The 27,966-nt window shown below is 33.2% G+C and overlaps 1 protein-coding gene across 5 annotated transcripts; it reads left to right on the forward strand.

The window, feature by feature from the left end:
- The first annotated feature begins 428 nt into the window (after positions 1-428).
- LOC146527168 (uncharacterized) lies at positions 429-27,909 on the forward strand. 5 transcript variants are annotated; one of them, XM_085206035.1, is made up of 6 exons: positions 6,776-6,875; positions 12,933-13,076; positions 14,262-14,408; positions 15,210-15,353; positions 21,334-22,309; positions 22,487-27,909. In XM_085206035.1, exons 2-5 carry the CDS (start codon positions 12,944-12,946, stop codon positions 22,296-22,298), a joined length of 1,389 nt encoding a protein of 462 aa, XP_085062161.1. In that variant the 5' UTR covers positions 6,776-6,875; positions 12,933-12,943; the 3' UTR covers positions 22,299-22,309; positions 22,487-27,909. The 5 variants fall into 5 exon arrangements, with proteins under 5 accessions (XP_085062160.1, XP_085062161.1, XP_085062163.1 ...); XM_085206037.1 differs by having other exon boundaries at positions 14,265-14,408; XM_085206034.1 differs by lacking the exon at positions 6,776-6,875 and adding an exon at positions 429-557 and having other exon boundaries at positions 21,334-27,909.
- The last annotated feature ends 57 nt before the right edge of the window (positions 27,910-27,966 follow it).

A 27,966-nucleotide genomic window follows, 5' to 3' on the forward strand; every position in this document is an offset into this window, starting at 1 on the left:
GAATCCAATAGTGAAAACAAAAAACCTAAATCGGTTAAGACGATTCTGAGATTAGCGATTACAAACGCACAGACAAACAGACAAAAAATTTAAAAATCATGGTTTTGGGTTCTATTACGTTAATAAAGGTCCCAGTAACATTTTTTTTTATTTCTTCCAACCCTTTTAGCCTCTTACGATTTTATTATAAATATAGATTATTATTTCGCAAATTAACCTAAGAAAAGTAGTAACATACCGTAATAGTACAAGTTGAAGTTATATCTTAGACAATTGTTAGCAGCAATCATGGGACAGTTGTAACATTTAAATTGAAAATATCCAAGGAACGGGAAACCTGCAGATCTCTGCATTAGTAAATACCGCGCCTTAGGTAGCGTACATTGAAAATCGATGGGGGAGAGAAGGTCGGCCGCGCTTGCGTCTGGCGCGCGCCGGCCGCGTCGCCGCGTGTCGCCGCCGGGCCGCCGCCGCCGCCGCACGCCCCCGACCTGTAGGACGCCGTAGACTTGTTGCGAAGGCCACCTGTTAACACATGGAGGCGTCGTCACTCTAAGGTGAGCTCGCTATACGAGTATTTCTATATTATCGCTGACTTTTGCGAATTTCACTGTTTTTATAGAAAATAAACATGGCGTTACCGGCTCTCTGTCAATTTCGCGGGTTTTTCACGCTGACGTTTTAAATGTCAATTGTTTGTGAAGTGGTTCGCGTCATAACAATAGTGTGGTCGCAATCCGTATGGAATTAACTTGGTTGATCTTATGTTTTTTTTAAAGAGGCACTGTGTGATTTGGATGATAGCCTATATAGTTCTAAATAGATAAAAAAAATTACGATATTTACTTCTACGATATTATCATCAACATTTCATTTCTTAAGATTGAATTCAGGCTTGTCGACATTTTTTTATAATTTAGTATTTAGTATATATATGTATTTTTATGTAGTTGTTTGTAGCTATCTTCACATATGCAATTATATAATTTAAAGCATCTCACTGAAAGATTATTGATACTGATTAGTGAAACAAGAAAATAACAGTATAATAATATACTAATAACTTATGCTTCTATAGATTACAAATAAATGAACTTGTAAATTTTTATTTTAAAATGTTTAGAGTTCAAAACATTAGCTGGCTTCAAAACATTAGCTGTCGGTCTGTTTATCAGTATCCTTGCGCGCGCATATACCTACTAACAACGAATTATTTATGTTCTTCACTTCACTAACGTTATTACTACTAAATCTCCCCATATATTTTAATGACATTTTTTTTCCATAAACATATGTAATTGATTTTATGATATTTAGTTATATTTATTTAAAGTGCGAAATCTAATTTTATGATTAAATATAAAATAATATACATTTCCATTACGTCTAATTTTTGATACCGCACTTAATTCAGAATATATGTTTCGCAAATACATTAAATTATAGTAAAGATAAAAAAGGAAGTTGAAGTCCTTGGTGCAGGGGTACAAGCGTGCGACTGTAAATGCGATAGGTGCTGGGTTTGATTCCCACTCGAGGAAATAAAATATTTAATATTTAAATCTATTATTTTATTTATTTTAATTTCCTCGGTAACGTAGTAAAGATGGCTCGAAGCTATGCTACTCAACACGCAATGCCTCCAAAATTCAATTTCTATATATAAGTAATATTCTGTTAAAATAAGGACATATATTATCAAAAATTCCTTACTTAACAAAATATTAAAACTCTGCATTCCTTCTCAATATAAATTCTAACTGTTGCGCAAAATTTTTGCCTCACGTATTAATATATAGAATATACACATATTATGAAAAGTATTAATTATACAGGCCAGTCGTGGTGCAAGGACATAAGTGTGTGACTGTAAACGCGACTGGTTGTGGGTTCGATCCCCGATCGAAGACCAAACCTATTTATTTAATTTTATATTTTTATTTCTTAGCTGTGGTGTCGAGGTTCTCAACACCGCCTCCAGAATTCGGCGGAAAGTAGAAAACGTAGTATCTTAACACTATGTACCCTCTGCCTAACCTGCCGTGTGCGGGGTACAGCGTAAAGCTAATAAAAAATAGTCATAAATATGATTGTGTTACCTTATACATTAAACAAATTGAATGCAAGTGAGCGCAATCTAAACTAATCTTTAGCAGCTATTAAGGGGATAGGCAGCCATTGGTAAACAATGGAATTACGGGGTATTTGCCAAGGATACCTCCTCTAAGCCAGCACCTATATGCTTAGATATAGCAAGCCTTGAAGTAATGTTAGCAGAGGGAATCTTGTGTCATTCGTGTTCTAAATAACGCCCTTATTATTAATCACTACGTCTAAAACGTATATAGATTTTTCACTCCAAATTTATATTTTTATGCATCAAGTTCGTAATTTTCACTTCAATTTCATCTTTTTACATTTCAAACTAACAATTTTCATTTTCAAATTAATATTATTTTTTACTATCAAATTAAACTACAAATTCTCATTTTTCACCTTAACTTCATCCAATTTTTAAAAATTTCAATTCACACTTGAAATTAAAATATTTACTATTAAATTGTGTATAAATAAGTTATTTTAAAGGATAATAATAATATAAAATTAATTTGGTAAACTATTTACTTATAACTTATGTGTGCGTAAGATGAGTAAATAAGAGTAAAGCAGTAATTTAATAATTTTTGTAATTACATTTAATAATTAACAATAATACCTAATTGCGGAGAGGGGGTTTTCAATTCGACGTATTTGAAGAATAATCAATAGTCATTGACAAATGAATGGTGGAACTTTAGAAACAGAAAAAATATAAAATCGATACAATAAAAGAAAAAATTACGGGCATCGTCATCACCACTCATTTCCTTTTTACAATGTGGCTAAAATAAAAAATCTCTCTATGAGCTACGTCAGTTATGAAAGGAGGCGAACGTTAGTTTAACATGCTTCGTTTATGGAAAAAAACGGGCTAGCGCGAGTCTGGCCAACCGAGGGTTCCGTCAAAAAAATGGAGGTATCGAGCCTGTTCTGAAATTCAAGCCTAGCTTAGCCAGAGGTCTTTTATCTGATACCTCACTTTATTCCGGCTTTAATATAAAATTGTGCCCTCCTTTTAATGTGCTATTACTTTTTAGGATTTAACCACAAAAGTATAGTTTACCTGTAGATGCTAGCCAAATTTTATAATTGTAGGTGGACCGGACCGAATTTTGATTTCCTTTATAGTGTCAAAATACGCGTTATTTGCGATACAAATGGCCATATATCTTTTTAAGTAAATATAGAAATACGAGTTCTTCAGTGAATCAAGGGATCGTAGTTCTAAGATCGAATCTGAACTCGATATCTCTTGACAGACAGGCAGACGGATACACAACAAAGTGATCTTATAAGGGTTTCTTTTTTTCCTTAAAGGTTACGGAACCCTAAAAAGATGTTTTATTAGTCTTTATAAAATAATAATTTAACATTTAATAGGTTTCTCAAACCCTAAAGTACAAAGAACTTGATTTTGTATAATGAGAATAATAAATTTCTTAGTTCATATACAACATCTATACTTACCTTCCTTTAAACTTTTATATTATAGACAGTTAAAATTATTTATGCTTACACAAAAAAAAAATATTAATCAAGTTAAAAAAGAATAACATTAGAACATTTGTAGGAATAAAACTGTAGCGTGCAAAGGCGACCTTATAATATCTTACAGGAAACCTTAGGCAGAAACATCCGAAAATTATAAGAATCTTGTAGTGCATAAAAAGTTTATTAAAAAAATATAAAAATATTATTATTTTTACTACTTAATTATTATCAGTTGACACTCGATTACAATCTTTGTCTTAAGAAGCCATATTTAAACTTTAACTCTGTATAATATACTATATAATCTATACTAATATAATAAAGCGGAAGAGTTTGTTTGTTTGTTTGTTTGTTTGTTTGAACGCTAAGATCTCTGGATCTACTGGATCGATTTACTTTGTTTTTGTTTTGTATGAAAGCTGCATTCTTCAGTAGTGCTATAGGCTATATAATATTACATTACACATATATACTAATAAATTAAAATATTTTCTAATTTGACATGCAATTTATTCTGCCATGTTAATAACAACCGTCATCGCTACGCGACCGCGTTCGTTACCGCGGCATTTTGATATTCATCCTTATGAAAATAAATATAATAGTCACTTTTAGCATTTCATCTAGATTGAAATTATATTTCTATAGAAATTATATTCTTATATTTCAAGCAGGCGTAGCCGCGTCCGGGTCCGCTAGTTTTTAATAAAACATGTTTCTTGTTTAAAAAACGTATCTGTTACATATATTAATATTATACCTACTTTGTTATCAATTTTATCACTCAATCTATAAGTAACCACCCCCACTCACCAGCCCCATGAACATTCTAATAATTAAATAAATAAATCAACTTCAAGCTGTATCCCGCAAACACAATAGGCAGAGGAAACCTAGTGGAAAGTATACTTTAACCAATTAAAAATATAGTTATGCCGGCTTTATCTCATTTCTATTAACAAAATTAATTTGTAGAAAAAAACTATAATAAGGATGGATGTATTGATGCAGTTAGTATGTTAATATATATATATATATATATATATATATATATATGTATTATATATGCATTAACATACTAACTGCATCAATATATATTATAATGCATATACATATATATAATATTATATTAATGCAATAGTTATCGGCGGCCTATCCGCATTGGTGAGGAGGTACACCGTTATCAAACGCTTTGTGATTTTCCCTTTGTTCATTGCAACTTTGTTACCTTAGCTAAGCCTACTACAAGAGAGTATTATTTTCTTTTTTAGCTTCACACTGTATCGTGAATATAGCAGGGTAGAGGAACCTAGTGTTAAGGGAACCTCCGCTTCCCATTTTCCGCCGAACTCTGGAGGCATTGCGTATTGAATGGTGGCAGCGCCGTGCTTTGCCTCGACAACAGAATGAAGAAATCTATATATTTATAAAATCGAAAGGTCACTCACTCATCACGAAATCTCAGAAACTACATGTGCTAGGAATCTCAAATTTTGCATAGGATTTATTTATAGGACGTAGGTGCTCGCTAAGACGGGAATTTGCAATATTCGACTTCTAAGGGGTTGTTTTTGGGGTCGAAAGTTTGTATGAAACTTCATTACTACAAATGCTAGGAGTCTCAAATTTTGCATAGACGTCACTAGGACGTAGCCATGGAGACAGAAATTAATAATAACATAGTTCACGCGGGTGAAACCGCGAGCGGGCCGCTAGTGAAAATATAAATTTAAATAAATATTCATTTCCTCGAGTGGGGATTGAACCCACAACCAGTTGCGTTCACAGTCACACTTTGTGCCTTTGTGCCACGACTGGCCTCAATAGTAATTATTTATTTAATTCTACTAAGTAACTCGAAATATGAATCAACAAAAACGTAAATCTATAATTCAAAGGAAGCATAATATGTCCTACACTCCAACGAGTATTGGCTAAAAAATTAAAACGGAATATGCAACGGAACGCTACGGATTAGCGAATGGCGTATAAGCCTGCACCAGAAAATTGAGTAATTGGTGCCTTTTAATCCAGTAGTCTCTGTCAATATTATGCACGTACTCGTGTGTACTGTATGTATACCTAACTAGAATTATAGATGTTTTTTTCCGCCTATGTGCCGCAGTAGGACAGCGTGTGTTTGTAAACGCGACGGTTGTGAGTTCGATTCTACTCGGGGGAATGAAATATTTAATATTGTCATCGTCGGTCGTCGTCTATCGTCGCTTTGGTAACTTTTGGTTTTAATGTCAAATTTTGCCCCCCTTTTAAGGCTATTAATTTTTAGGATATAACCACAAATGTATAATTTTCTGATTTTTCCCTAAATACTAAAACTAGTACCTAACCGCTAGTTGCTAAATTTCATAATTCTAGGTCAACCGGAAGCACCCTATTAATATTGATTCCTTTATAGTGTGGAATACGCATGTTTTACTATTTAAAGCTATTATTTTTTAGGATTTAACTACAAATTTATAGTTTTCAGATTTTCGCGTGAAATAGTAGATACTACCTATAGATGCTAGCTGCCAAATTTCATAATCCTAGGTTAAGCGGAAGTAGCTTATTATTTATGATTCCCTTTATGTAAAATACGCGTTATTTGCTATATAACGGCCATATCTTTTTTTGAGTAAATGTAGAAATACATTTTTTTCAGGAAATCATGGGGCCGTAGATCTAGGTATATGGTTTGAATTTCAATTTGATATCTCTAAGCGTCCCTGAAATAAAGGCTCTTGACAGACAGACAGACAGACAGACGCACAACAAAGTAATCTTATAAGGGTTCCTTTTTTCCTTAAAAGGTACGGAACCCTAAAAATATGTGAAACTCTTAGATGTACCTACACAATTTTGAAATCTCCTTCTATTACTCTGGGATTCCGTCAACAGATCCTGATTTGGTAACAATGGGGCCACCACAACCAGGTTGTTTCAAACAAAAGTTTTAGGCTATTGAAGAATATGTAGTTGTCGAATATAGAATAGATTAGCGTGCGCGTACGCCTTTTCTGAGTCTCGTAGTAGTAGTAGCTACTTGTTCGTCCTTTTCGCACTCACATTACACTAGTTGCATATTGTATACAAAGTATGCGATGTGAGCAACGCCAATCTTGTCCATTTTTACCCTAAACTTTTTACTTTTAGTATAAAGTATATAATAGGGTAGAAATGGATAAGTGTGCTTGCTTCAGTGAGACACGTGCGATCGGTCGTGAACGGAGGCGAAGTTCGTGTGAACTATTAATAATTAGAATTCAGCACCAATATACATTAAGGTAGAATTTTAACATTTTTTATACGCAAATGCATGCATAATAATAATTCTTTAGTATAAAATAGAAAAAATAAATAAAAATTACAGTTTATTTAAAGATACGCAAATGTGCAATAACGGCCATGTGGCCGCTTATTTATTATATTAGATATTATTATTAGATTTTAACATTTTTCATACGCAAATGCATGCATAATAATAATTCTTTATTTGACAAATAGAAAAAATAAATAAAAAATACAGTTAATTTAAAGATACGGCCACTGGCTGCTATTGCACATTTGTGATGTCATTAAAAGCAATTTCTTACCGGCAACTATAAAAAAATATAAGAAATTTATTTGATTACTTATTTATTTGATTTATTTATTTACTTCATTTATTTGTTTACATTGTTAGATAATAAATCTTATTAACGGTAAGCAAAGCTTTGGACGTACGAGTATGTAGGTAGTGTCGGTTCTCGTATAGTGCACAAGCGGTTAGATTATTGTTAGCAATTAACATATATTATTTTATTTCGAAGCCGTAGTGGCGCAGCGGCACAAAGGTGTGACTGTAACGCGACGGTTGCGGGTTCGATCCCGATCGAAGCTAAAAAAAATACTATTGTAAATTATATATTAATTATCATTGTACATCATTTATCTATCTATATCTATCTATATATATATATAAAATCGAAAGGTCACTCACTCATCATGAAATCTCAGAAACTACATGTGCTAGGAATCTGAAATTTTGCATAGGAGTTATTTATAGGATGTACATGCTCGCTAAGACGGGAATTTGTAATATTCGACTTCTAAGGGGTTGTTTTAGGGGTTGAAAGTTTGTATGAAACTTCGTTACGACAAATGCTAGGAGTCTCAAATTTTGCATGGACGTCACTTATAGGACGTAGGTACTCATGGAGACAGAAATTAATAATAAAGTAGTTCCCGCAGGCGAAGCCGCAGGCGGGCCGCTAGTTATTAAGCCCATGTTTAAGAATGGAAGTGGAAACGGAACTAAATAAATTTATTACTTATGTTAAATACAGTTTTAACTTGTTAACTTATTTTGAAATATATAAGAATAATATGATAGTAAGTCTTTTTAATTTAAAAAAATCTATATTTTATCAATGTTTTTAATTGAGTGAATCAAAAAAGCCAATCAATATAAAAAAGCGCTTTAATTTATAGTTAAGTGTTAAAATAATTAACAATATAATATAGTGTTATAGATTAATTAATTAATTTCTATTTTGGAGTATCTTATAAGATCTGCTAATAGTTATTAGCTCAAACTCATCTTAATTTTTTTTATTGTAAGTTGTCATTTTTAGTGAAATTTCTAATTATTTCTAATTATATACAAGTTTTAATGTATTTAAATTATATATTTTGTTTTCGTAATATAAAGTAAGTTACGAGGGCTGAAGTTGGGGGGTTAAGAAAAATACGATTTTATATAGATAAACTACAAACAATATCGATAAAATTTTAAATGGAAGTACAAATCTAAAACTAAACTATATCTAAGACTACTGCTTTCAATGTTAGAAAAACAAAATTTAAACCTAAAATAAATCTAACTTAACCTACGACTTAATTAGTCCACGATGGAATAATAAGTGTGGGAAAAGACGAAATTGACAAAAGACGAAATGTCAAGTGAAGTTTATATAGTACTAGCGACCCGATCGCGGCTTCGCCCGCCTTAACTACTGAATTATTCATATAATGTATGTTTGCAAAGCACTTAAGATAATGTGAAAATTAATTAAACAATAATGCAACCCGCATTTTCGTAATTCCAATAAGGATTTTCCAATTGTTTTAAAATAAACACAAATAAATAACACAAACAACAGAAAACTTAAACGAAAGAAATTATAAACAACAGACTACCTACTATTCTCTTATCCAAAAATACTTAAACGAAAGATGTAACCAACTATGTCGGATGGAAATACATTATAATTATTGGATAACTCCAAAATACGTGCAATCACTTCTAAATTTACTTTGCCAGGCGCAGAATTGAAGCATTCTCTCGGCCATCTCCGTAGTAGCTCAGAACGACATCACAGCGTTGGTCCGACCGTGGTTCCAGGCGAAAATCTGCTTTAGAGCAGACACATGGAAGGGGAGGGGATTGGAATTGAGGAAGGCCTAGATTAAACGACCAAGATTACTGCTCATGAGTCGGATTTGGAGGAGGATAGAAAGTCCCTCGGAAGAAGACGTCTGACCTCGGGCGGCCGGGTATGCGTAGTGCTGCTCCTTAGGTGCAGGTGACCCGATACACCGGCGCAACGGAATACGTTGGACGCCAGGCGACCAATGTGTACCTCTAGGGTTTCTATTTTTAGGTTGCGGTGAGTGGCGCGTGGTGTTTACGTAGTATGGTGCCCGCGTCACTCGCCGGAGGGTGAGGTTCCGTACGACCTACAGGATTCCTGGTTGAGTAATACTCGCTAGGGCATTGTGATGTCATCAATGTATAGTGCGTAGAGAGCAGGTGACAAAATTCTGACTGGGATAACGGCAGCGATCGGGTCGCTGCTAGCACTCTCAACTCTCGCGCAAAATGTCCTGTCACTTACAAAGCAGAGCGGCAAAGACATGCGCGACGTGCGGGGGGGGGGGTGCCCGCTCTGAACACTTTATGAAGTAAGCCCGGGTGCCAGACGCGGTTGAATACGCGTGCTACGTCAAGGAAGACTGCTATTGCACACACACACACTCTCTCTCGGTTGATCACTGTTGCGTAGTTTACCCAGAGTGGTATACCCGCTCGCCAAACTGCTCGCTTTGTGGGTGGATGTGTGACTGAAGAAGTGAGAGGAGTAACTTCTCGAACAGCTTGGCGACCGTACTAAGAAGGATCATAGATCGGGATCCCTCAGCAGCATAATGAGCACGCCTTCCTTCCATGCCCGGGGAAAAGAAGCCAGGCGGGTGCGGCGGATCCACTATTATAAGCAAAATGTTGCGGGGCACGACGGGCGCGTGGTGGGCGGCGAACCGTTAATCAGGAAGGATTTTTTAGTACTGTAATTTTAAATCTGTGCTACTAATCTTTTCAAGTTCTTATTAAAATATATTTAAATGACTATTTTTAGATACTTAAATGACTATTTTTAAACGGAAGAAATTATAAACCAAAACTTATTTTAAGGATAAGGATTAATACCATTATGGAAAAATATCCCTCACAATAAAAAATATATTGAAATTACTATTTTTAGACAGAAATATGATCACTACACGTTATCCTTAAAAGATAAAAATATGCTGTCGCGGACTTTTTTGTATATCTTATTAAGAGGAACGATACTCCAGTACATTATTTTCATGTAGTACTTACCATTAAAGCAGCGCATGCGCGAAAGTGTCTCAACGGGTAGGACTTTAGACACATTTATCGTATTTATGTTAATTTATATAAGAATGTACAAATAATAGACTATATATAAACCTTCCCTGAAAAATACTCGACCTAATGGTGAAAACTGCATCTAAATCTGTTGGGTGGTTTAGAAGAAGAAGAGTTAGAAAGTTCAGACAGACACGAAAAGCGACTTTGTTTTATAAGATATAGGATAGGATTCCCAGTTTACGTACATTGGAAAATAAAACCTCTTATTATTGAAATTACCGATGTATGTTATTCTCATTTATTTTACTCAAATGCGTATAATTACAAAAGGGTTATGTTTTAATTGTAAGAATTATATTATCATTTAGTATTTTGTATACAAAATATTTTTTTTTCAATTAGCAAGAGGCTTGGGTTCAAATCCTGCTACGTACAATTTTTATACGTAATAATTAACCAATTTTAAGCGGACGAAGACGCGGGTATCTAGTTAAATAATATTTCTTTATATTATCACGATAATATAATACACTTTTACAATTCATAAATAAACGAAAATATACATCTGGAAATGCTGTCCGCATATATAACGTTACTACAGGAAACTATAAACGTAATAGATACTGATAGCTTTTCAGTTCAGTGATGTCCTGTTATGAGCCTGGGGAACTCTGCCGTCATACTGTGCAAATATCTGGTACTCCCGGTCCATAGTAAGAGTGGCTGGTGCGGTATTTCTATTTGGTAGTTTAGACTTTAGTGTAACGGCGCGTAGACAGAGGTCTACAGGTGCGATATCGGTAGTGCAGTGCTCTCACATTAAACATATTTTCAACTTTAACCTGTTGATGACAAACTTATTCAAAAACTTCATTTAATAAAATGGAAATAATAGTTTTTTTGTTTATTTATTCTTTAATTTTGTTTTAGTTTAAAATTGTTCAATTAAAATTAAAAATTGTTTATTAATTAACTATTTGAAAGTGAATTGATTTCATATTATTTAAAACTTAAATATAGTGTTTTTTGTAATTATGATAGTGATTAACTACTTGTAAATTTAAATTAACTTATATTTATCCGTATAAGAAAGTGTAAAAATAACTTTGTTTACCAAATCTAAAATTAAATGCTTACCTTTCTTTGGTGTGATGACTAGCGAAGTGCAAGACCTTGTATTTTATTTAAAAAAGAGGAAAGGCACATAAATTTCTGTGTGTTTGTTTGTGTAGAAAAATGAAATATTCAGTGACGAAGATCTTAAGTTAACTCAAATCAAGTTATAGTAATTTAATAACACTATTTGTGTCGTCTCATCACTATCGCCGATATAAGGACATAAGTATAAATAGTTTTTTTTGTTGTAATTTTGTTGTTTAATATATTTTGTTACATACATTGTATTATGCGCTCTGCCTTAGTGAAATTATTATTTTATTTATTCTATATCTTCGATATTTATAAGTTTATTTAAATACTTTACTTAGTGGGTGTAAGCGATTAAAATATAAATTTTAAACTAATAATTAAAACATTCAATTCAATAATAATCCATAAAGTTAATAAATATTATTTTAAGCTGTTATTTATTTTTTGTTGTGAAAGTTAATACGATTTGAAATTGCAGTATTTGTTGTTACGTTTCACCTTTTAATTAAAAGTGGAAATAAATGGCAAGGCAAAGTTGATTAAATATGTGAACAATTTATCTTCTTCTAGTTAAATTTTTATATTTTTCGCTAATTTCGCTGTTAGCTAATGCGAATATTCAATATTTCCTTGATATTTTCATGATTTTATATAATTGCGGAAGAGGTACTAGCTAAATGCTTTAGTGGTTTACCATTAAACCTAATCGTTACGTGTAACAAAGTTTATATTATCGATTAATATTTTTTTTTTGATTTATTTAATATAAGGTCTGTGGTTAAAAACATTCTAGTTTCAAGAATCTTTTATTCTAGTCTTTTATTCTAAAAGAAACACAAGGCTCGCACTGGTGTAGAAAATTTCCCCGCTAGTTTTCGGCATAATGGACTTAATAACATAAAAAATGAAATGCCTATACGACGACTTATATATATATAGGTACTACCATATATCATATTCTCTACATGTGTAGATATAATCTAAAACGTATTTACTTCGAATATTTTAAAGCTTAGCAAACTAAATCTAAGCCAAGATGCAACACCTAAGTTACATAAACTCGTCGTATCCGTATAAACCTTTCTATAATATGTAATCCTCAAGACTGTAGAACTTAGATTCACGCCACATAGAGTCACTAGTTTGAAATGTCAAACTGTATTTCATATTTAAAATAATACAAACATGAATTTTAAGCAAATTGTACCTCACAGAAAAACATAACTATGTGTAATTATTTACAAAGTAAAATATATTTAAAAAGCATAATAGTATTAGAGGAAGATTTATATATATATTATTTAGATTATATTAATAGAAGAACAAATAAATAACGAACCTGCACCGTCAACGGATTCTCTACCTATGGAGAACAATTTTACGCGAAGTAAGTAAATATACGTCAAGTTTGGGGGAGCTTTTGAAATGCGGTCGGACGGTACACTGACGTCCCTCTACGCAAATTGGCGAATATTATTTACACAGCTAGTTTATCTATCATTCAAATATAATATTAATTTAATAAGTATTTTCTAAGCAGCGTGGGCCGCAATGCCGCGCTGCATGATGGTGAAGAAGAAGAGTTACCAGGCAGTAACCCTTGTTGATCTGCACCGACGCAGCCCCCCCGAGGCAACTGTCGCCCCGCCTCGTGACAGCCCTACAGAAGGCCCGACAAGCACAGGTATTAATTTTTTTTATAGTTATTCATGTAGCCATTACATATTTAAGCAGCATATGATGGCATACAATGACGATGAAGTGATTGTTGAGTTAAAACAATAACATCGACAAACGCGAGTTACTTCTAAGAACAGAGAAATCCCAGCACCGTGGCTACGGCATATAATAGATAGCTAGGCAGTGCTTAATGAGTCACATCTTACTTTGAGGTAACTCCCTTCCTCCGCACTTGCTCGCAGTAGGTACTTAAAGATAGCTGACGAAGAAATGGAAGATATCGAATCTTTTTACTCATACCGACTGCCGACCACATCCGCTAATAAGAATAATATAGCCGCTAATATAAAAACATTGTCTCAATTTCTTCATTCGCAATACTTAAAACGCGAATGCGTATTCCGTAAATAAGAAGATTTTATTGTATTATATCAGCTTCCCGCAGAATTCCGAACATAGCAAGGTAGGCAGCCGATTTTTTTGAGGCATTGCATGTTGAGTGGCACTCAAAGCCAACCTTTTGGCTTGGGAAATGAAAATATTCATCAGTACATTCCCCCGAGTGAAGATCTAACTCACAACCGTCGCGTTACAGTCAAACTCTTGGGCCCCTGCGCCACGATGGTCTCAATTGTTATGTTACTTTGGAAACAGGCACTAATTAATTAACTTATACGCCCCAAATTATTATTGAATCATAATAATATATTAATAAAATCTAGAGATGATGCTTGAAAATGAAATCGATGGCAGAAATCTTACTGTGTAAAAAATTGCAGCTTATATTTTCATTTTGTATCCAGCTTTATAAACGCCTAAATTGAGTGCAATTTGAAATATCGTTATATCTTTTTGTCGTTGTATTTCAGGTTCGTTCTCAAGTGCTCGTGCACTTTTAATTTAGCCATGCCAACGATTTACACTTTTTGTCAAAGCTTTCTCTAGCTTCTTTTTACAGCAATATAAATAAAAAAAATCACTTCACGCTGTATCCCGTACACAGCAGGGTAGGCAGAGTATTAAGACACTCCGTTCCCCAATTTCTGCCGAATTTTGTACGCATTGCGGTTGAATGGTAGAATTCAAGCGAATAATTGATTAAATATCTGTATGTAATATAATAATTGAATAAATATCTGTATGAATGTAAAAGTTATATCGTATAATTATTTAATAAGTATTTTCTAAGCAGCGTGGGCCGCAATACCGCGCTGCATGATGGTGAAGAAGAAGAGTTACCAGGGAGTAACTCTTGTTGATCTACCCCGACGCAGCCCCCCTGAGGCCACTGTGGCCCCGCCTCGTGACAGCCCGACAGAAGGCCCGACAAGCACAGGTATTAATTTTTTTAGTAGTTTCTCGTTTTTTCGCGTGGCAGTTTAGATTGAGAAAATCTAGTGACACGATATTTCGTTTTCCATTTTCCGCTTGAATTTGACATATTAAATTATGAGTTTGAGTACGTTTTGTTATAAACTTATAATACCCGCGCGTCTGGCTCGAACCTGCAACCATTGTGTGTACAGCCAAACTATGTGCATTGCTCCACTACGGCCTCATATTTATTCATATTTTAATTGCAATTGGAGTTTTAGAAAATATTCATCAGTAATACATTACATTCATCAGTAATATTCATCAGCAATACATTCCCCCGAGTGAAGATCTAACTCACAACCGTCGCGTTACAGTCAGACTTTTGGTCCCCTGCGCCACGATGGTCTCAATTGTTATATTACTTTGGAAACAAGCACTAATTAATTAACATTATTACCTTATACGCTGCAAATTATTATTGAATCATAATAATATATTAATAAAATCTATTTAATTAATTATCTATTGTATTAATAAAATCTATTTAATTATTAAAACTTTATTCTATTGATTTAATTTTTTTTCCATACAAACTTTCAACTCCTATTTCACTCCTTTATCGTAAAAATGTTTCAAAATCCCTTCTTAGTGGATGTCCAGATTACGAAAGTAAACATCTGTCCAAATTTAACGTTTCTGCGCACAGCGGTTACGGCTGTGCGTGCGTCTTACCTCAGTCAGTGAGGACAAGTCCTTTTATATATATAGATGAATGTAAAAGTTATATCGTAAAATTATTTAATGAATGTTTTCCAAACAGCGTGGACCGCAATGCCGCGCTGCATGATGGTGAAGAAGAAGAGTTACCAGGGAGTAACTCTTGTAGATCCGCACCGACGCAGCCCATCCGAGGCCACTGTCGCTCCGCCTCGTGACAGCCCGACAGAAGGCCCGACAAGCACAGGTAGGATCTTATTAAGCAGCCATTATCAATAACTTCATGATCGAAAGAGGATACGGAAATAAATGAATAATTCTTAATGAATTCATCTTTACTTATATATATATATTTTTTTCAAATGCACCTATAACAAAAATGTCGTTTTTCATTTGGCGCACAGGAAATGCAATGGATATTTCTCTGCCAGTAAACATATTTTCCTGAGAATGCAAATAAATCTTACTCGGAAGTCGAGTTCGCCTATGCTTGATAGAAAATATTAAATTTATTCTCGTATTTTACAATTGTTATATTTTTTACAGTTATATATTTGATTGGCGATCCGCTAGCGACTTCGCCCGCTTAACTACTCAATTATTTATTCACTAATCTTAATTTTTTTTCGTGTTATAATATCATTGTCGAACAAAATTAAAATAAAACAAACATTAAATTTTAAGTGTAAGCTACGTTTAAATCCGTTAATTATTTTATTAAAATCATTATTTTGGAGACTATTTAATTGATAAATACCCCTGCCCCCAATAGTAGATTTTGTCATACCCCTTCCATGTACCTACAGACAGCAATCAGTTACAATATACACCTGGGAGCCCAGTGTTAAGACACTTTGTTCCTCATTAAAACACTTCCGTTTCCCACTTTGACTCGCACTTCACACTTAAACGCAACGTCGTCCTTTTGCCTCATTACCAGAGCGAGAAGTTGAAAATTAAATATCTAATTCCACAATTGGGTATCGAATATACAACGGGACCCAACGTTGCAACGGAATGCCGTTGGGTCCCTGCGCCACAGAGTGCGTGCTAAATTGTGCTAATATATCAATAACGGGTTGTTGTTAAATTTTGAGATATTTTGAGAGCTAACAATGAAGCCTAATAGGCAACGTGGCAGACAGAAAGTGCACAAACCACTGGGCCGGGCCGTATCGAATGCTCACTTTGTGTACTTCAATGAGCCCCGGCTGAGATAGATTCTGTTTTAGAATATCAATCGTAAAAAACATTTATAAATTATAACCGTTACGTTATACTAAAGGCTTACTTTATAATATACACCATTAATATAATATTCAATTGTGATATAACATAATTGTGCTTATATTATTAGTTTAACCAGATCAGACCAGTTTGAGGTACAGAATACAACTATTGAGACCAGTAGTGTGTTCGATTCCCACTCGAGGAAATTAAATATTTAATATTTTCATTTCTTCGCTCTGATGTTGAGGAAGGAGGAACGTTTCCCACTACAAACATTGTACGATATATTATTATTTCACAGCAAAATAAATGAAAACTAGGTTACATGGTTACTCCACGAAGACGTAGCTCCAAAGGCTGTCGTTAACACAAAGCCGTATGACAAACGCCCCACCAAATCTACGTAGGTTTCTGCTTCACTGAGAGGCACAGGTTAGGAAGCTTAATTGGTTCGTATGTGCAGTCAGCTGCTGATACTAAGATACCATCATCAATAATTTACCGGTCCTACTAAATGATAGGATTAGGCTTGAGTGACCGAGCTTAAACGCCTACGGCAACCCTTTGAGGTGCTGAGAATTGCTACATTTGCACCAATATATACGTACGTATAGTATATGTATTCAATAAATTTATTTAACTATACAGGTGATGAAAAATATATATTTGTGAAAGTAGAAAAAATAAAAAGCAGTTCGTGTACAACTCTTTAGGATATATTTTTTAAATGTAGAAATTAAAAGTATTTACACATATAGTTTAAAATCTTCTTAATAAATTCACAATGATTTTGTGCTATTCGTATTATTTATTGAATATTCAATAATACATTATTTTTCGATATCCTCATAATTTAACAAGATATTTCTACAATAGCTAACAAGTGAATTTTATAAACAAAAAAATAAAAGGAATGCATAAACTAAATGAATGTAACACGCTCGCCGTCAAGACAAATCCAACAACATTTAATGTATCAACATGGGTTCACTCGTATAGCAGTTACAAGGAAACAAAGAAACGGACATAAATACTAAACTAAGTATAAATGCTAAATAAAATATAACCCTCCTTTTGGGCTTCAGCGCGGTAGGATAAATAATAAATTAAACCAAAAGTATTTTTATAGATTTTAATTTCAAAGGCGGCCGAGCTTAATGTGTATATTTTATTGCAATCATCCACATATACCATCCATCAACGTAAATGGTTTTCCAAATATTTGTCATATAGGAGCATTTATACTTAATATTTATTAATACACAGTATTGAATATAATGATTTTATTAAATTGTAAATTTATTATTTAACCGAAAGTAAACTAAAATGTCTATAATTACAATCTGTTTCTGTTAAACATGTTATAATGATAATGTCACAAGCACGATATAGCAAAGCAAGTTCATGGCCACCTCGCTCGACTATGCTGCTCCATTGTTAGACCACACGACAGTATCCCTGCCATCTCTCACGTATGTAGCAGGGGAGAGCAGACAGTGAACGCAGAGAGAGCCTAGTGTTAAGACACTCCGCTCCCCATTTTCCTACTAATTCTGGAGGCATTGAATGTTGAGTCGCGAAACTCAACGCCGCGATTTTTCTCCACACCAGAGCGAAGATATGAAAATATTAAATATTTCCTCGTGAGATGATCAAACCCACAACCTATAGCGTTTACAGCCACACGCTTGTGGTGTCGTACGCGGTACTTTTGTTTCGTTTTGCATTTTTTTTAATTTGTTTTTTAATAAATTATTCAGACATTAGTGTAGCTTTCAAATCAATTAGTATGAAAAAGACAGCCGACTTGTGGGGTGTCTCAGTTAATATCATAAATTCTTTAATTGATATTTTGATTCCTGATTTAGTTACAATTTTTAATAGATGTATTGATTGTGGAGTGTTTCCTGATTTGATGAAATATAGTAAAATAACTCCATTGTTTAAATCAGGTAGTACGCAAGACCCCACAAATTTCAGACCGATTTCAGTACTACCTACGTTTAGTAAAATTTTTGAAAAGCTGATACTCAGTCAGCTTCTTACTTATTTTAATAAAAATAAATTACTGCACACAGGTCAATTTGGTTTCACTCGTGGAAGGTCAACATCTGATGCTGGGGTCAAATTATTAGAGAGTGTATTCGCGGCTTGGGAGGAGTCACGTGATGCCTTTGGGGTGTTTTGTGACTTATCCAAAGCATTTGATTGTGTGCAGCATAAAACTCTTATCAGGAAGCTACACCACTATGGTATAAGAGGCATTGCTTTGGATCTTCTCACTTCTTATTTAAGTGATAGGATTCAAAAGGTAAATGTCAACGGGAAACTATCACACGGGTCACCTGTAGCATTGGGGGTGCCACAAGGCTCTATTCTGGGTCCGTTTTTGTTCCTTTTGTACATTAATGACTTACCTCACCTTATGAGAGATATCTGTGAAATGGTGTTGTTTGCAGATGATACATCTTTAGTTTTTAAGGTTAATAGACGGCAATTGGAAATTAACGATGTAAACAATGCTCTTTCTAGGATATTACACTGGTTTAGTGCCAATAACTTGCTTTTAAATAGTAGTAAAACTAAATGTATCAGGTTCTTTACTAAGAATGTTCAACAAGTAGAAATCAGAGTTTTGATGAACAATAAGGAACTTAAAGTAGTTAATGAAACTGTTTTCTTAGGTATAACATTAGATGCTAAGTTACAATGGGGTCCGCATATAGAAACTTTATCTGGTAGACTTAGTTCGGCAGCGTATGCTGTCCGTAAGATTCGTCAACTGACCGATGTTGACACCGCGCGTTTAGTATACTTCAGCTATTTTCATAGCATTATGTCTTACGGCCTATTACTTTGGGGTAGTGCCGCTGACATAGATACCATTTTTGTGCTCCAAAAACGGGCTGTCCGAGCAGTCTATAAAATGTGTCCACGGGAGTCACTAAGGAATAAATTCAAAGACTTTAACATCCTCACACTACACTCCCAATATATTTACGACAACTTAGTATATGTGCATAAGAATATTAATAAATTTAATAAAAACAGTGACCTCCATCAATATAATTTAAGAAATAAAAATAAGCTTGCTGTGCCCTTCTCTAGGCTCCATAAAGTGTCTCACTCATTCGTAGGTCAAAGTATACACTTTTATAACAAACTTCCAAACGACGTGGTTAATTTATCACTGAACAAATTTAAAAAAGTGGTAAAGCACAGGCTCTGCCAAAAAGCATATTACTCTGTTAATGATTATGTTCGCGATAAAGATGTTTGGAAATGAGTTGCTCTATTTCTAAGTTAAAATTGTTAATTGTGATTTATAACAAATGTTGGCATTTAAAAAGAGTGGCCATGAGTTTCTTTGCCTGTATCTTCTCATGAGCTCAACCATTTGAACGGGCTTTTTTCAAGTCAAAATTGCACATTTTTTTTTGGTTATTTTGTTTTGCATTTTTTTTTTATCTTTTATGACATGTCCAAGTGAATGTTAAGCATTTTTATGGAATAAAGATATTTTGACTTTGACTTTGACTTTGACTAATAATTATAAAAGTACTAGTGGGCCCGGACGCGGCTACGCCCGCGAAAATATAAGCCTAAATAACTAAAATAAGTTAAAAAATAATAATAAGTGGAGATTTATTATTAGAAGAAATATCTGAGTAACCGAAATGAACAAACAAAAGAAGTAAAAGTACTTAAGGTTTGCCGTGCGCGCGTCCCAAACATTTTCCTATATTAAATAATTATTAGTTCCATAGTTAGTTAAAATCCCAAATGATTAAAATTACGATATTTTAAGTGCATAACATCGGTATGGATAACCAAACTGAGATAAATTAATTATAAGCAGCAAATAATTACATAAAAAATAATAGTAATTCGAAAATATATAAAAATTTACAAAATCATCAGTCATCTGCCCGTTCGCGTCGGTCCTACTATACCACTCGTAGGCTAGGTCATTTGGAACCAGTGACATCTTAATTATTTATTAGAACGAACAGTAAACTATAATTTCAATCTAGATGAAATGCTAAAAGTGACTATTATATTTATTTTCATAATGATGAATATCAAATTATAGAAATCATCTAATTTTTGTTAATGTATACAAATCTATATCGGCGCGCGCCATGTATGCATTAAGCAAACTCACTTTGGGTGATGTTTTCTTAAAACATCAAACTTTGCAAGCCGTTGCTTAGCAACGCGTAGCGACGATTGTTATTAACATGGCGGAATAAATTGCATGTCAAATTAATTATTTTAAAATATTGGTATATATCGAAAATATTACAAATATGAAAAAAAAAAGAATCCTATGTTCATCCCGGGACCCTCAAGTATCTCTATATGAGTATTTTATCACAATTAAATTAGCGGTTTGGCCCTGATTGCGTAAAAGACATACAGACAGACAGACAGACAGACAGAGTTACTTTCGAATTTATGATATAGGTATGGATTGGTTATAAAAATTAATAATAATTGTTCTAAATATTGGGCTTGATTTTTTTTTCTTTTTAGTTTCTATTTGCGGATTTTTTATTTTTTATAACCTATTATTAAAAAGATCATATCGGCTGTTAAAGTTTGTAAATTACGTTTATATACAGAAGTTTTTTAGCGAAGGAATTATATTTTACAAAGAATAAAGTATGCTAACACAGTCAGCAAAAACAACAAAATTGCATTCTCTTCTTGATTTAATTATAATGTCCAAAGTGTTCACGAACTCTCTACTTAAAGAAAAAATACGACATATATCGTTATGTTAATATTTTTTATTGAGGTTTTGATGGAATGAATCCAATATGATTGTTTTCTTTTGCCCATTTATAGTGATAAATAGACTAATTGTACTTCACTAGAATATCTCATAATTTGTGTCACTATTGTTAAATTAACCTTTACTTATACTTTGCTCCCAGCCTAATAAAAAATTAAAAGTATTATTTTAAAGTTTTAAAATAATGCAATTCTTACAGAACCGACTGAATATGCAGAGCGCGAACATACGCCGGTGGCGGAGAGGTCGGCAGAGGACTTAGAGGCGGCGCAGATGCTTCTCTCGGTCGCGCAAGGCCTCCCGCCGCCGCCCCCAGTCGTCACAGTGCAGCAGCCTCCTGAGCCCCCCATTGCCCCAATTGCTCACCCTGCTAGCATCTATTACATAACTGAAGAAACACCCGAACCCATCTATACCGTCGAGCCTACAGTCGCTCCATTGCCTCAACTCGTAAATACTGTGGAACCTCAAGTAACTTACTTCTCTTATCGACCAATCCCGGAACCACAAATCCAAATTGTCGAAACTGTGACAATTTCAATTCAATCTTCAATGACGACGTCTATGCCTATGAGGATGCCGCTCACCGTGCGCAGCATCGAGACACTTCCAGCATCATCCCCCCCATTGCCACCCCCGCCCAAACCTGCAGTGTTTATATCATCGTTTGGTCCGAGACACATATCGAACAGATATGACTGTAACGAGTGCGGGAAGCGCTACTCCTCCTTGTCCAACCTCTGCCGTCACAAGCAAACACATCGGAGCCTCGACTCGAATGACGCCAAGCGATGCCAACATTGCGGGAAGGTATATGTCTCCAAGCCAGCGCTAGCGATGCACGTTCTTACGCACAGAATGGGCTACGTTTGCAACATATGCGGAAAACAGTTTTCGAGACTGTGGCTTCTAAGCGGGCACCAGCGCTCCCATACGGGCGAGAGGCCTTACCACTGTGCGTTTTCGGGCTGCGGCAAAGCATTCTCAGACCGCTCCAATCTCCGTGCTCATGTGCAGACACATTCGACCTTTAAAAATTTTCAATGCCCACGTTGTCACAGGGCTTTCACTGTAAAGAACTATCTTACGAAACATAAGAAGATCTCTTGTCCGTACTGTGTAAACCAGCGAGGGGACGAAGACGGCGAAAAATGCAACGAATAATTTCTCTATAGGTAAACTTCTCTACATAATTTCCTATAAACTTCTTTACACAATTTTATTGACAAATAATTTGTCAACAAAATATTATTAAGGCAAAATTTCGGCGGCGTAAAAAATGATAAGCAATAATAGTGTACCTAATATTGATACGGCTCTTTCTATAATGATTTAAGAAACATATTTTTCAGATTATTGAAATCCAGCTTCGACGGATTTAACCGTGTCAATTTATGGCAAGAGCCTGAGATGTTATTAACGTAATTTATTATACGTAGTCATTATTAATAATAGGGTAAGTAAGTTAGCGCCACGCGAGCGGCGATACTACCTATGTCGGTAGTAGCAACGGTGATACGTAGAGACTTAATGAAACCGTCGAGCTGTGGTACAAAGAGAGCAATAACATAATGTGAGTAGAAGAAGACGATAGGAGCACGAATAGCGTGTATTGTGTAGGCACTAGTGAGTAGACCCGTGGCGGCCGTCCACGCCCTGGCAGCATGGCACCGAGCTGTTGGCTGGCACGCTGCTCCTTGTCTGTTGACATGCCTGATGACGGACATTTTTCCTATTGTTTAATTTACAATAATATCAGTACACTTTTGGCCTTTATTATAAGTACAGTATAAAATTTAATATGGAGACGTCGTTTATGTATTCTTTTATGTTATTGAATGAAAGTTTATAAGTTATTACATTTCAAATCATACCTACATATTATTGGGCCTAGTTTAGTTTAGCAGATCAGATGACTTTAAATTAAAACCAGCTCTCATCCTATAACACTGGTGTATTTAAATAATTCCACAATGGCAACGAAAATTCCCTGAAAATGTTAATTACTTAGTTTTTTTTCCCTATATTTTCACCATCAATTTAAACAGTATCTACTAGCAATAATATATTATTGTATTAATATATCCATATATTTAGATAGCTTCCAATTTTGAGAAACAAGTGCAACAATTAAGTAAATTTCGAAATTTCGTTATTATTAAGTTACGTCGATACAATTTGGTGACCGTAAAACATTCACGACCGCTGTTTTCATTTGTTCAATGAATGCAGATTCGATTATTTAAACGTATTAAGTCAAAATTGTATTTGTTGTTGTGTATTTGTTTGGGCGACGCTCACATGCCCTTTCAGTTTGTTATATCTCTCCGAATAATAAAATTATTTTAATATATCACCTGTGTAGATCTTAAGCTACTGGCATAAAATTTAAAATAATTATAAATAAATTAGGTTAATCCGTAACAATACAATAATTATGAAAACTGGGTAAATTCACATCGATTATTATACATTAATTTAGGGTTTAACTTTTTTGTTGTTTCTTTGTCATTATAGACAACAAAAACGTATTTTGAACAATATCTGCTACATTAGCAAATAAAATTTTAAAAATTTAAGGGATTTAAAAGCGTTTTAAGGAAAATATTTTTATAGTTACGTAGCGTGTTAGAGAATTATTAATTATTACTATATTAATAAGACATTAGATTTATTATATATTTTAGTAGCAAAAATCTGAACACTTTTCATTGTCTTCCTACATTCATTAAGCCAAAGAAAAACACAACTATACATATAAGTTGCTTACCAAAAATTAAAAAATAAAAAGCACAGCGTGATAACGTAGTATAATTATTGTATAACATAATATTATTTAGATATTTAGATGCAAGTAAAGGCTTATACGAAACACGGTTGTAAAAACAGAACGGGGTCTGGGAGATTCTTTAGTCGTAATTTATTAATAGCTTAAGGTTACACACGTGGTTGTTCAATACAAAATAACAATTAGTCCAATATACATTTTTTATTGATGTTTTAATTAACAACTTATATTAACACGTTTAACATTCGTAATAAATACAATATGTAAGCTTCAAAATACCATGGGCGTAGGAAGAGGAGAGGCCGGGTAGTCCGTGCCCACCCCAGAAAATTTACTAAGAAACATTTGCCCCGAAAAATTAAAAAAATATTTACACTAACATATCTATTCAAATCTAGTCCAGGCCCCCCCCCCCAGAAATTAAATATAAATACGCCCATGTAAAATACTCATCCCTCTATAACTCATGTTACAAATCCATTCACATCTTGTTAAAAAAGTCGAAAAGTGTTCACCCACCACACCACTTTCACCTAACATTCACAAAAAATAGTCCGACAAATCATTGTTTTTAATTAATAACATTAAATATAATTATAATATTGAATAATTACAGTGGTAAAAGGTTAATTTCTTTTTTTATAATTGCCTAAAACAAATTTAATTTATATTAAACGACAATACAATGTATTGCTTGGTTTATTACATAACAGTTTTAGTCTCCTCCAGGCCACTGCAGTGTTTCACAGAATGACTATTATTAATATTGCACTTTCTAGGTCACTTTCCATAATAAAAAAGAAATTGTATATTTCATTTGCAATGCTGAAACCTACTCTAATGTTAGATATTTTTCAAATTTAGTTTTTAGAATTTAGAAAATAACTGTCAATTTCACAATCATTTGTCAATTTGTCATTAAAATTTCAAAATATAATTGAAGTAGCGTAGTTACTTGTAAGTTGGATATTGTTTCGATTGAAATTTCCTAAAGTATAGTAAAGTATAACAAGGTCAATTTGTTGGAGAGGTAGTTTTGTAAAATAAGAAAATATTAAATATGGTTTTTAAATGAACCTTAAATAAGACTGATAGATGCGAGCTGTGTTGATGTATCATTATTATCGTAAGATTCGAAGAACCGAAGTAATGAACTCAATTCAATGAGTCAAGTCTTCCAAACTTGGAACTTCATGTCGCTCTCGATGCGGTGCGTTCGCGATATTCTCTTAAAAGCGTAGCCCGCGCCAGCCTGTGGTGTGCACCTTCCATACCTACTACCATTTCTTAGATGCGATAAAGAATGTTATTATTTAAACTGCATTCTAAAATAATGAAAATCCGGGTAGCCGTAGGATAGATATCTCTTATTTATCAAGTCTTTTTTATTAAATCTACGGTAACGGTGCTACGGCGCTACGGCGCTACGACGCTACGGCGCTACGACGCTACGGCTTACCAATTGATGAAGTCTAAACTGCCAGCGGCTACGGCGCTATATTCTATCTTATTTTCTATGATTCAGTGAAAAATGCACATATGAAAGAAATTCAAGTATAGCTGAATAAGAGAAATGGAAATATAACATTTTAGTAAGCAGCAGGTGTGATAACACTAGTAACTTAATTATTCATTTATTTGAAGGCCTACGACAACTTTGTAATATTTGAACAAAAATACTAAATATTGTGCGGTAATTGTTTGAAGTATGAGGGTTTATATAAAATAATGATTTATAGTTAACCACCCCTTCAGTTAAATCATTGGTCTAGTCTCTTATTATTTACATTACTTTTTGTTATTTCAACTGTAAGCAAAAATTTCTGACTATTTGATATTTTAAAGTAATTATTACTAGTTTTCATCTATTCTTAAGTTGATGTTTAAGCATTTTGCGCGCGTATTTAAGATATATTACATTTAAGTATAGTATTAAGAGAAATCAAAAGCAATACTTTCTGTACAATTTTCTGTAGACAAAATAAGGATCAATGATATTTTACCTTGTATTCGTAGATATCATAGTTTATAAATTGTGAAAACTTTTATCAACATTGTTAATCTATGATAAGGATGTTTTAATTAATGTACTATATTTCATATTTATTATACGTATAACGAACATCGCACGTGGCAATATGCATATTTGGAGAGTAAAAGAAACTTATTATAATCATTAATTATTCTATAGAAAGTGAACACGGTTGTGGTGGTATGTAGTTGCACTTAAAATTGAATGTGTAATCTTAAAAATTAGATATAAATTGAAACAAAATACTAAAAGTAATAATGGGGCATCGACCTTTTTTATATAAACCCTTCAACGACGTAACGTTGTGCAGCTTAAATATTCATTACTCATTGATTTCTCAATTAAAAAATCTATTTTCTGAATTTGAAATGTATCTAAAAGGAAAACTAGGAAATGGATACACAAACTTCTTTTATACGCAACATAAAAAAATATTATAATTATTTGAAAAATTACATAAAGATGAATAAGTGTTATTATATTATGTAAAATAAAACCAGTGTATATATTCATCTATAAATTAGATACTACATTTGCTAAAAAAATTGCCGTTCGCTATAAAAAAATGAAGTTTGAATAATTTAATATGTTTAATAAACTTAATAAAAAGCATTGACCTCGACAATATGAACTTATATATTCAATATTTTTAGATTTAATAGAACACCATAACTTATTACGAAAGATGTCATAAATTAAATATACATTTACTTATATTTAGAGTCAAGATATGTTATAATATTTTCATATTACTTACAAGTATTTACGACAACGCCAACAACGAATATTTGCGAATTGCACTTTAAGTATAATATTTATATACACAATTTTTAGGTACAGCATATAGTGGCAAAACGACAACGACCATGACTTGAGAAAGTTGTACCATAAAAAAGTATATAATAATAATTATTATTATTAAAAAATATACTTTATAGCATTCCATTGTTTAAATATTAGCATACACAGATAAAGAACCACCGTTTTTATTAATAGGAACGATTAATTATTATTAATCATTATAAAATGTATTGCGACGCTTTTGACGAATATTGTTTATAGACGTAGCTAGTAATATTCAAGCATTTTACATTTTATACGAAATATTGTAAAAAAGTTAATGTGCAGAATTAAAAAAAAAACATTATAATTATACATTTTTACAGTAAAAAGTATCTGTAAAGTAGGATAAAGTTTATAGAGATTTTGTAGCATTACTTTAGAGATTTTATAGCATTTACTCTTTATTTTTAGATGTAACGAATAATGTTTCTTAATTATTATAATTATGTTCGGGAATATCATTTTATTTTCATTAAATATTGTCTTTTCATATTTAAGTAAAAAGCAACTGCAAAAAAAAATAATTAAAAAATAATGATTTTCCGAAACATTGTGAGACAATATCTCGTTACGTCATTATTTGTGAAAATTGAGAAGCACTATCTCACAATCATGTTAAAACATACATATATAAAGTTTGTATATAAGTCGGCAGATATCCACAAGTAGCATTCATTATAATTAGCTTCGATTCAGATAGTACTTCTCAATGTACTAAAAACTATTAACACAATTATGGCCTTTAGACTAGTTGTACAACTTTTATAGACTCTTAATCGTTAATAAAGTATAATATTAATATAACTGTCTGTAAATAATACTTCCTATAATTAAGAAGAAGGCATTTTTTTTGTTATTACTTTATTTTTTTTTATTGTTACTTTTTCCCTTTGTTATTATTTTGTTTCCTAAGTTATAATCGAGAGGGTTGCAGTTGAACCCGTGAACCATGACATCCGTTGGTTTGTCACCATGCACTACGTGTATGTACTTGACTCACTTAGCTATATTATATAAATCGACTGTAAGTGAGTACTTTTTTGTTGATCGCTTAGATTATAATGTAAGTTAGAAGAACTTCATTATTTTCTTTAAATAAAATGTAAGCAACTTATATGGCTTTTATTACTGCAAAGATCTCAGCAGTCAACTCAATTCTATCGAAAAGT

This window comes from Heliconius melpomene, chromosome 21, assembly GCF_056956725.1.
Source record: "Heliconius melpomene rosina isolate 202511_hmr_F chromosome 21, ASM5695672v1, whole genome shotgun sequence".
In the NCBI taxonomy this organism is placed as follows: domain Eukaryota; kingdom Metazoa; phylum Arthropoda; class Insecta; order Lepidoptera; family Nymphalidae; genus Heliconius; species Heliconius melpomene.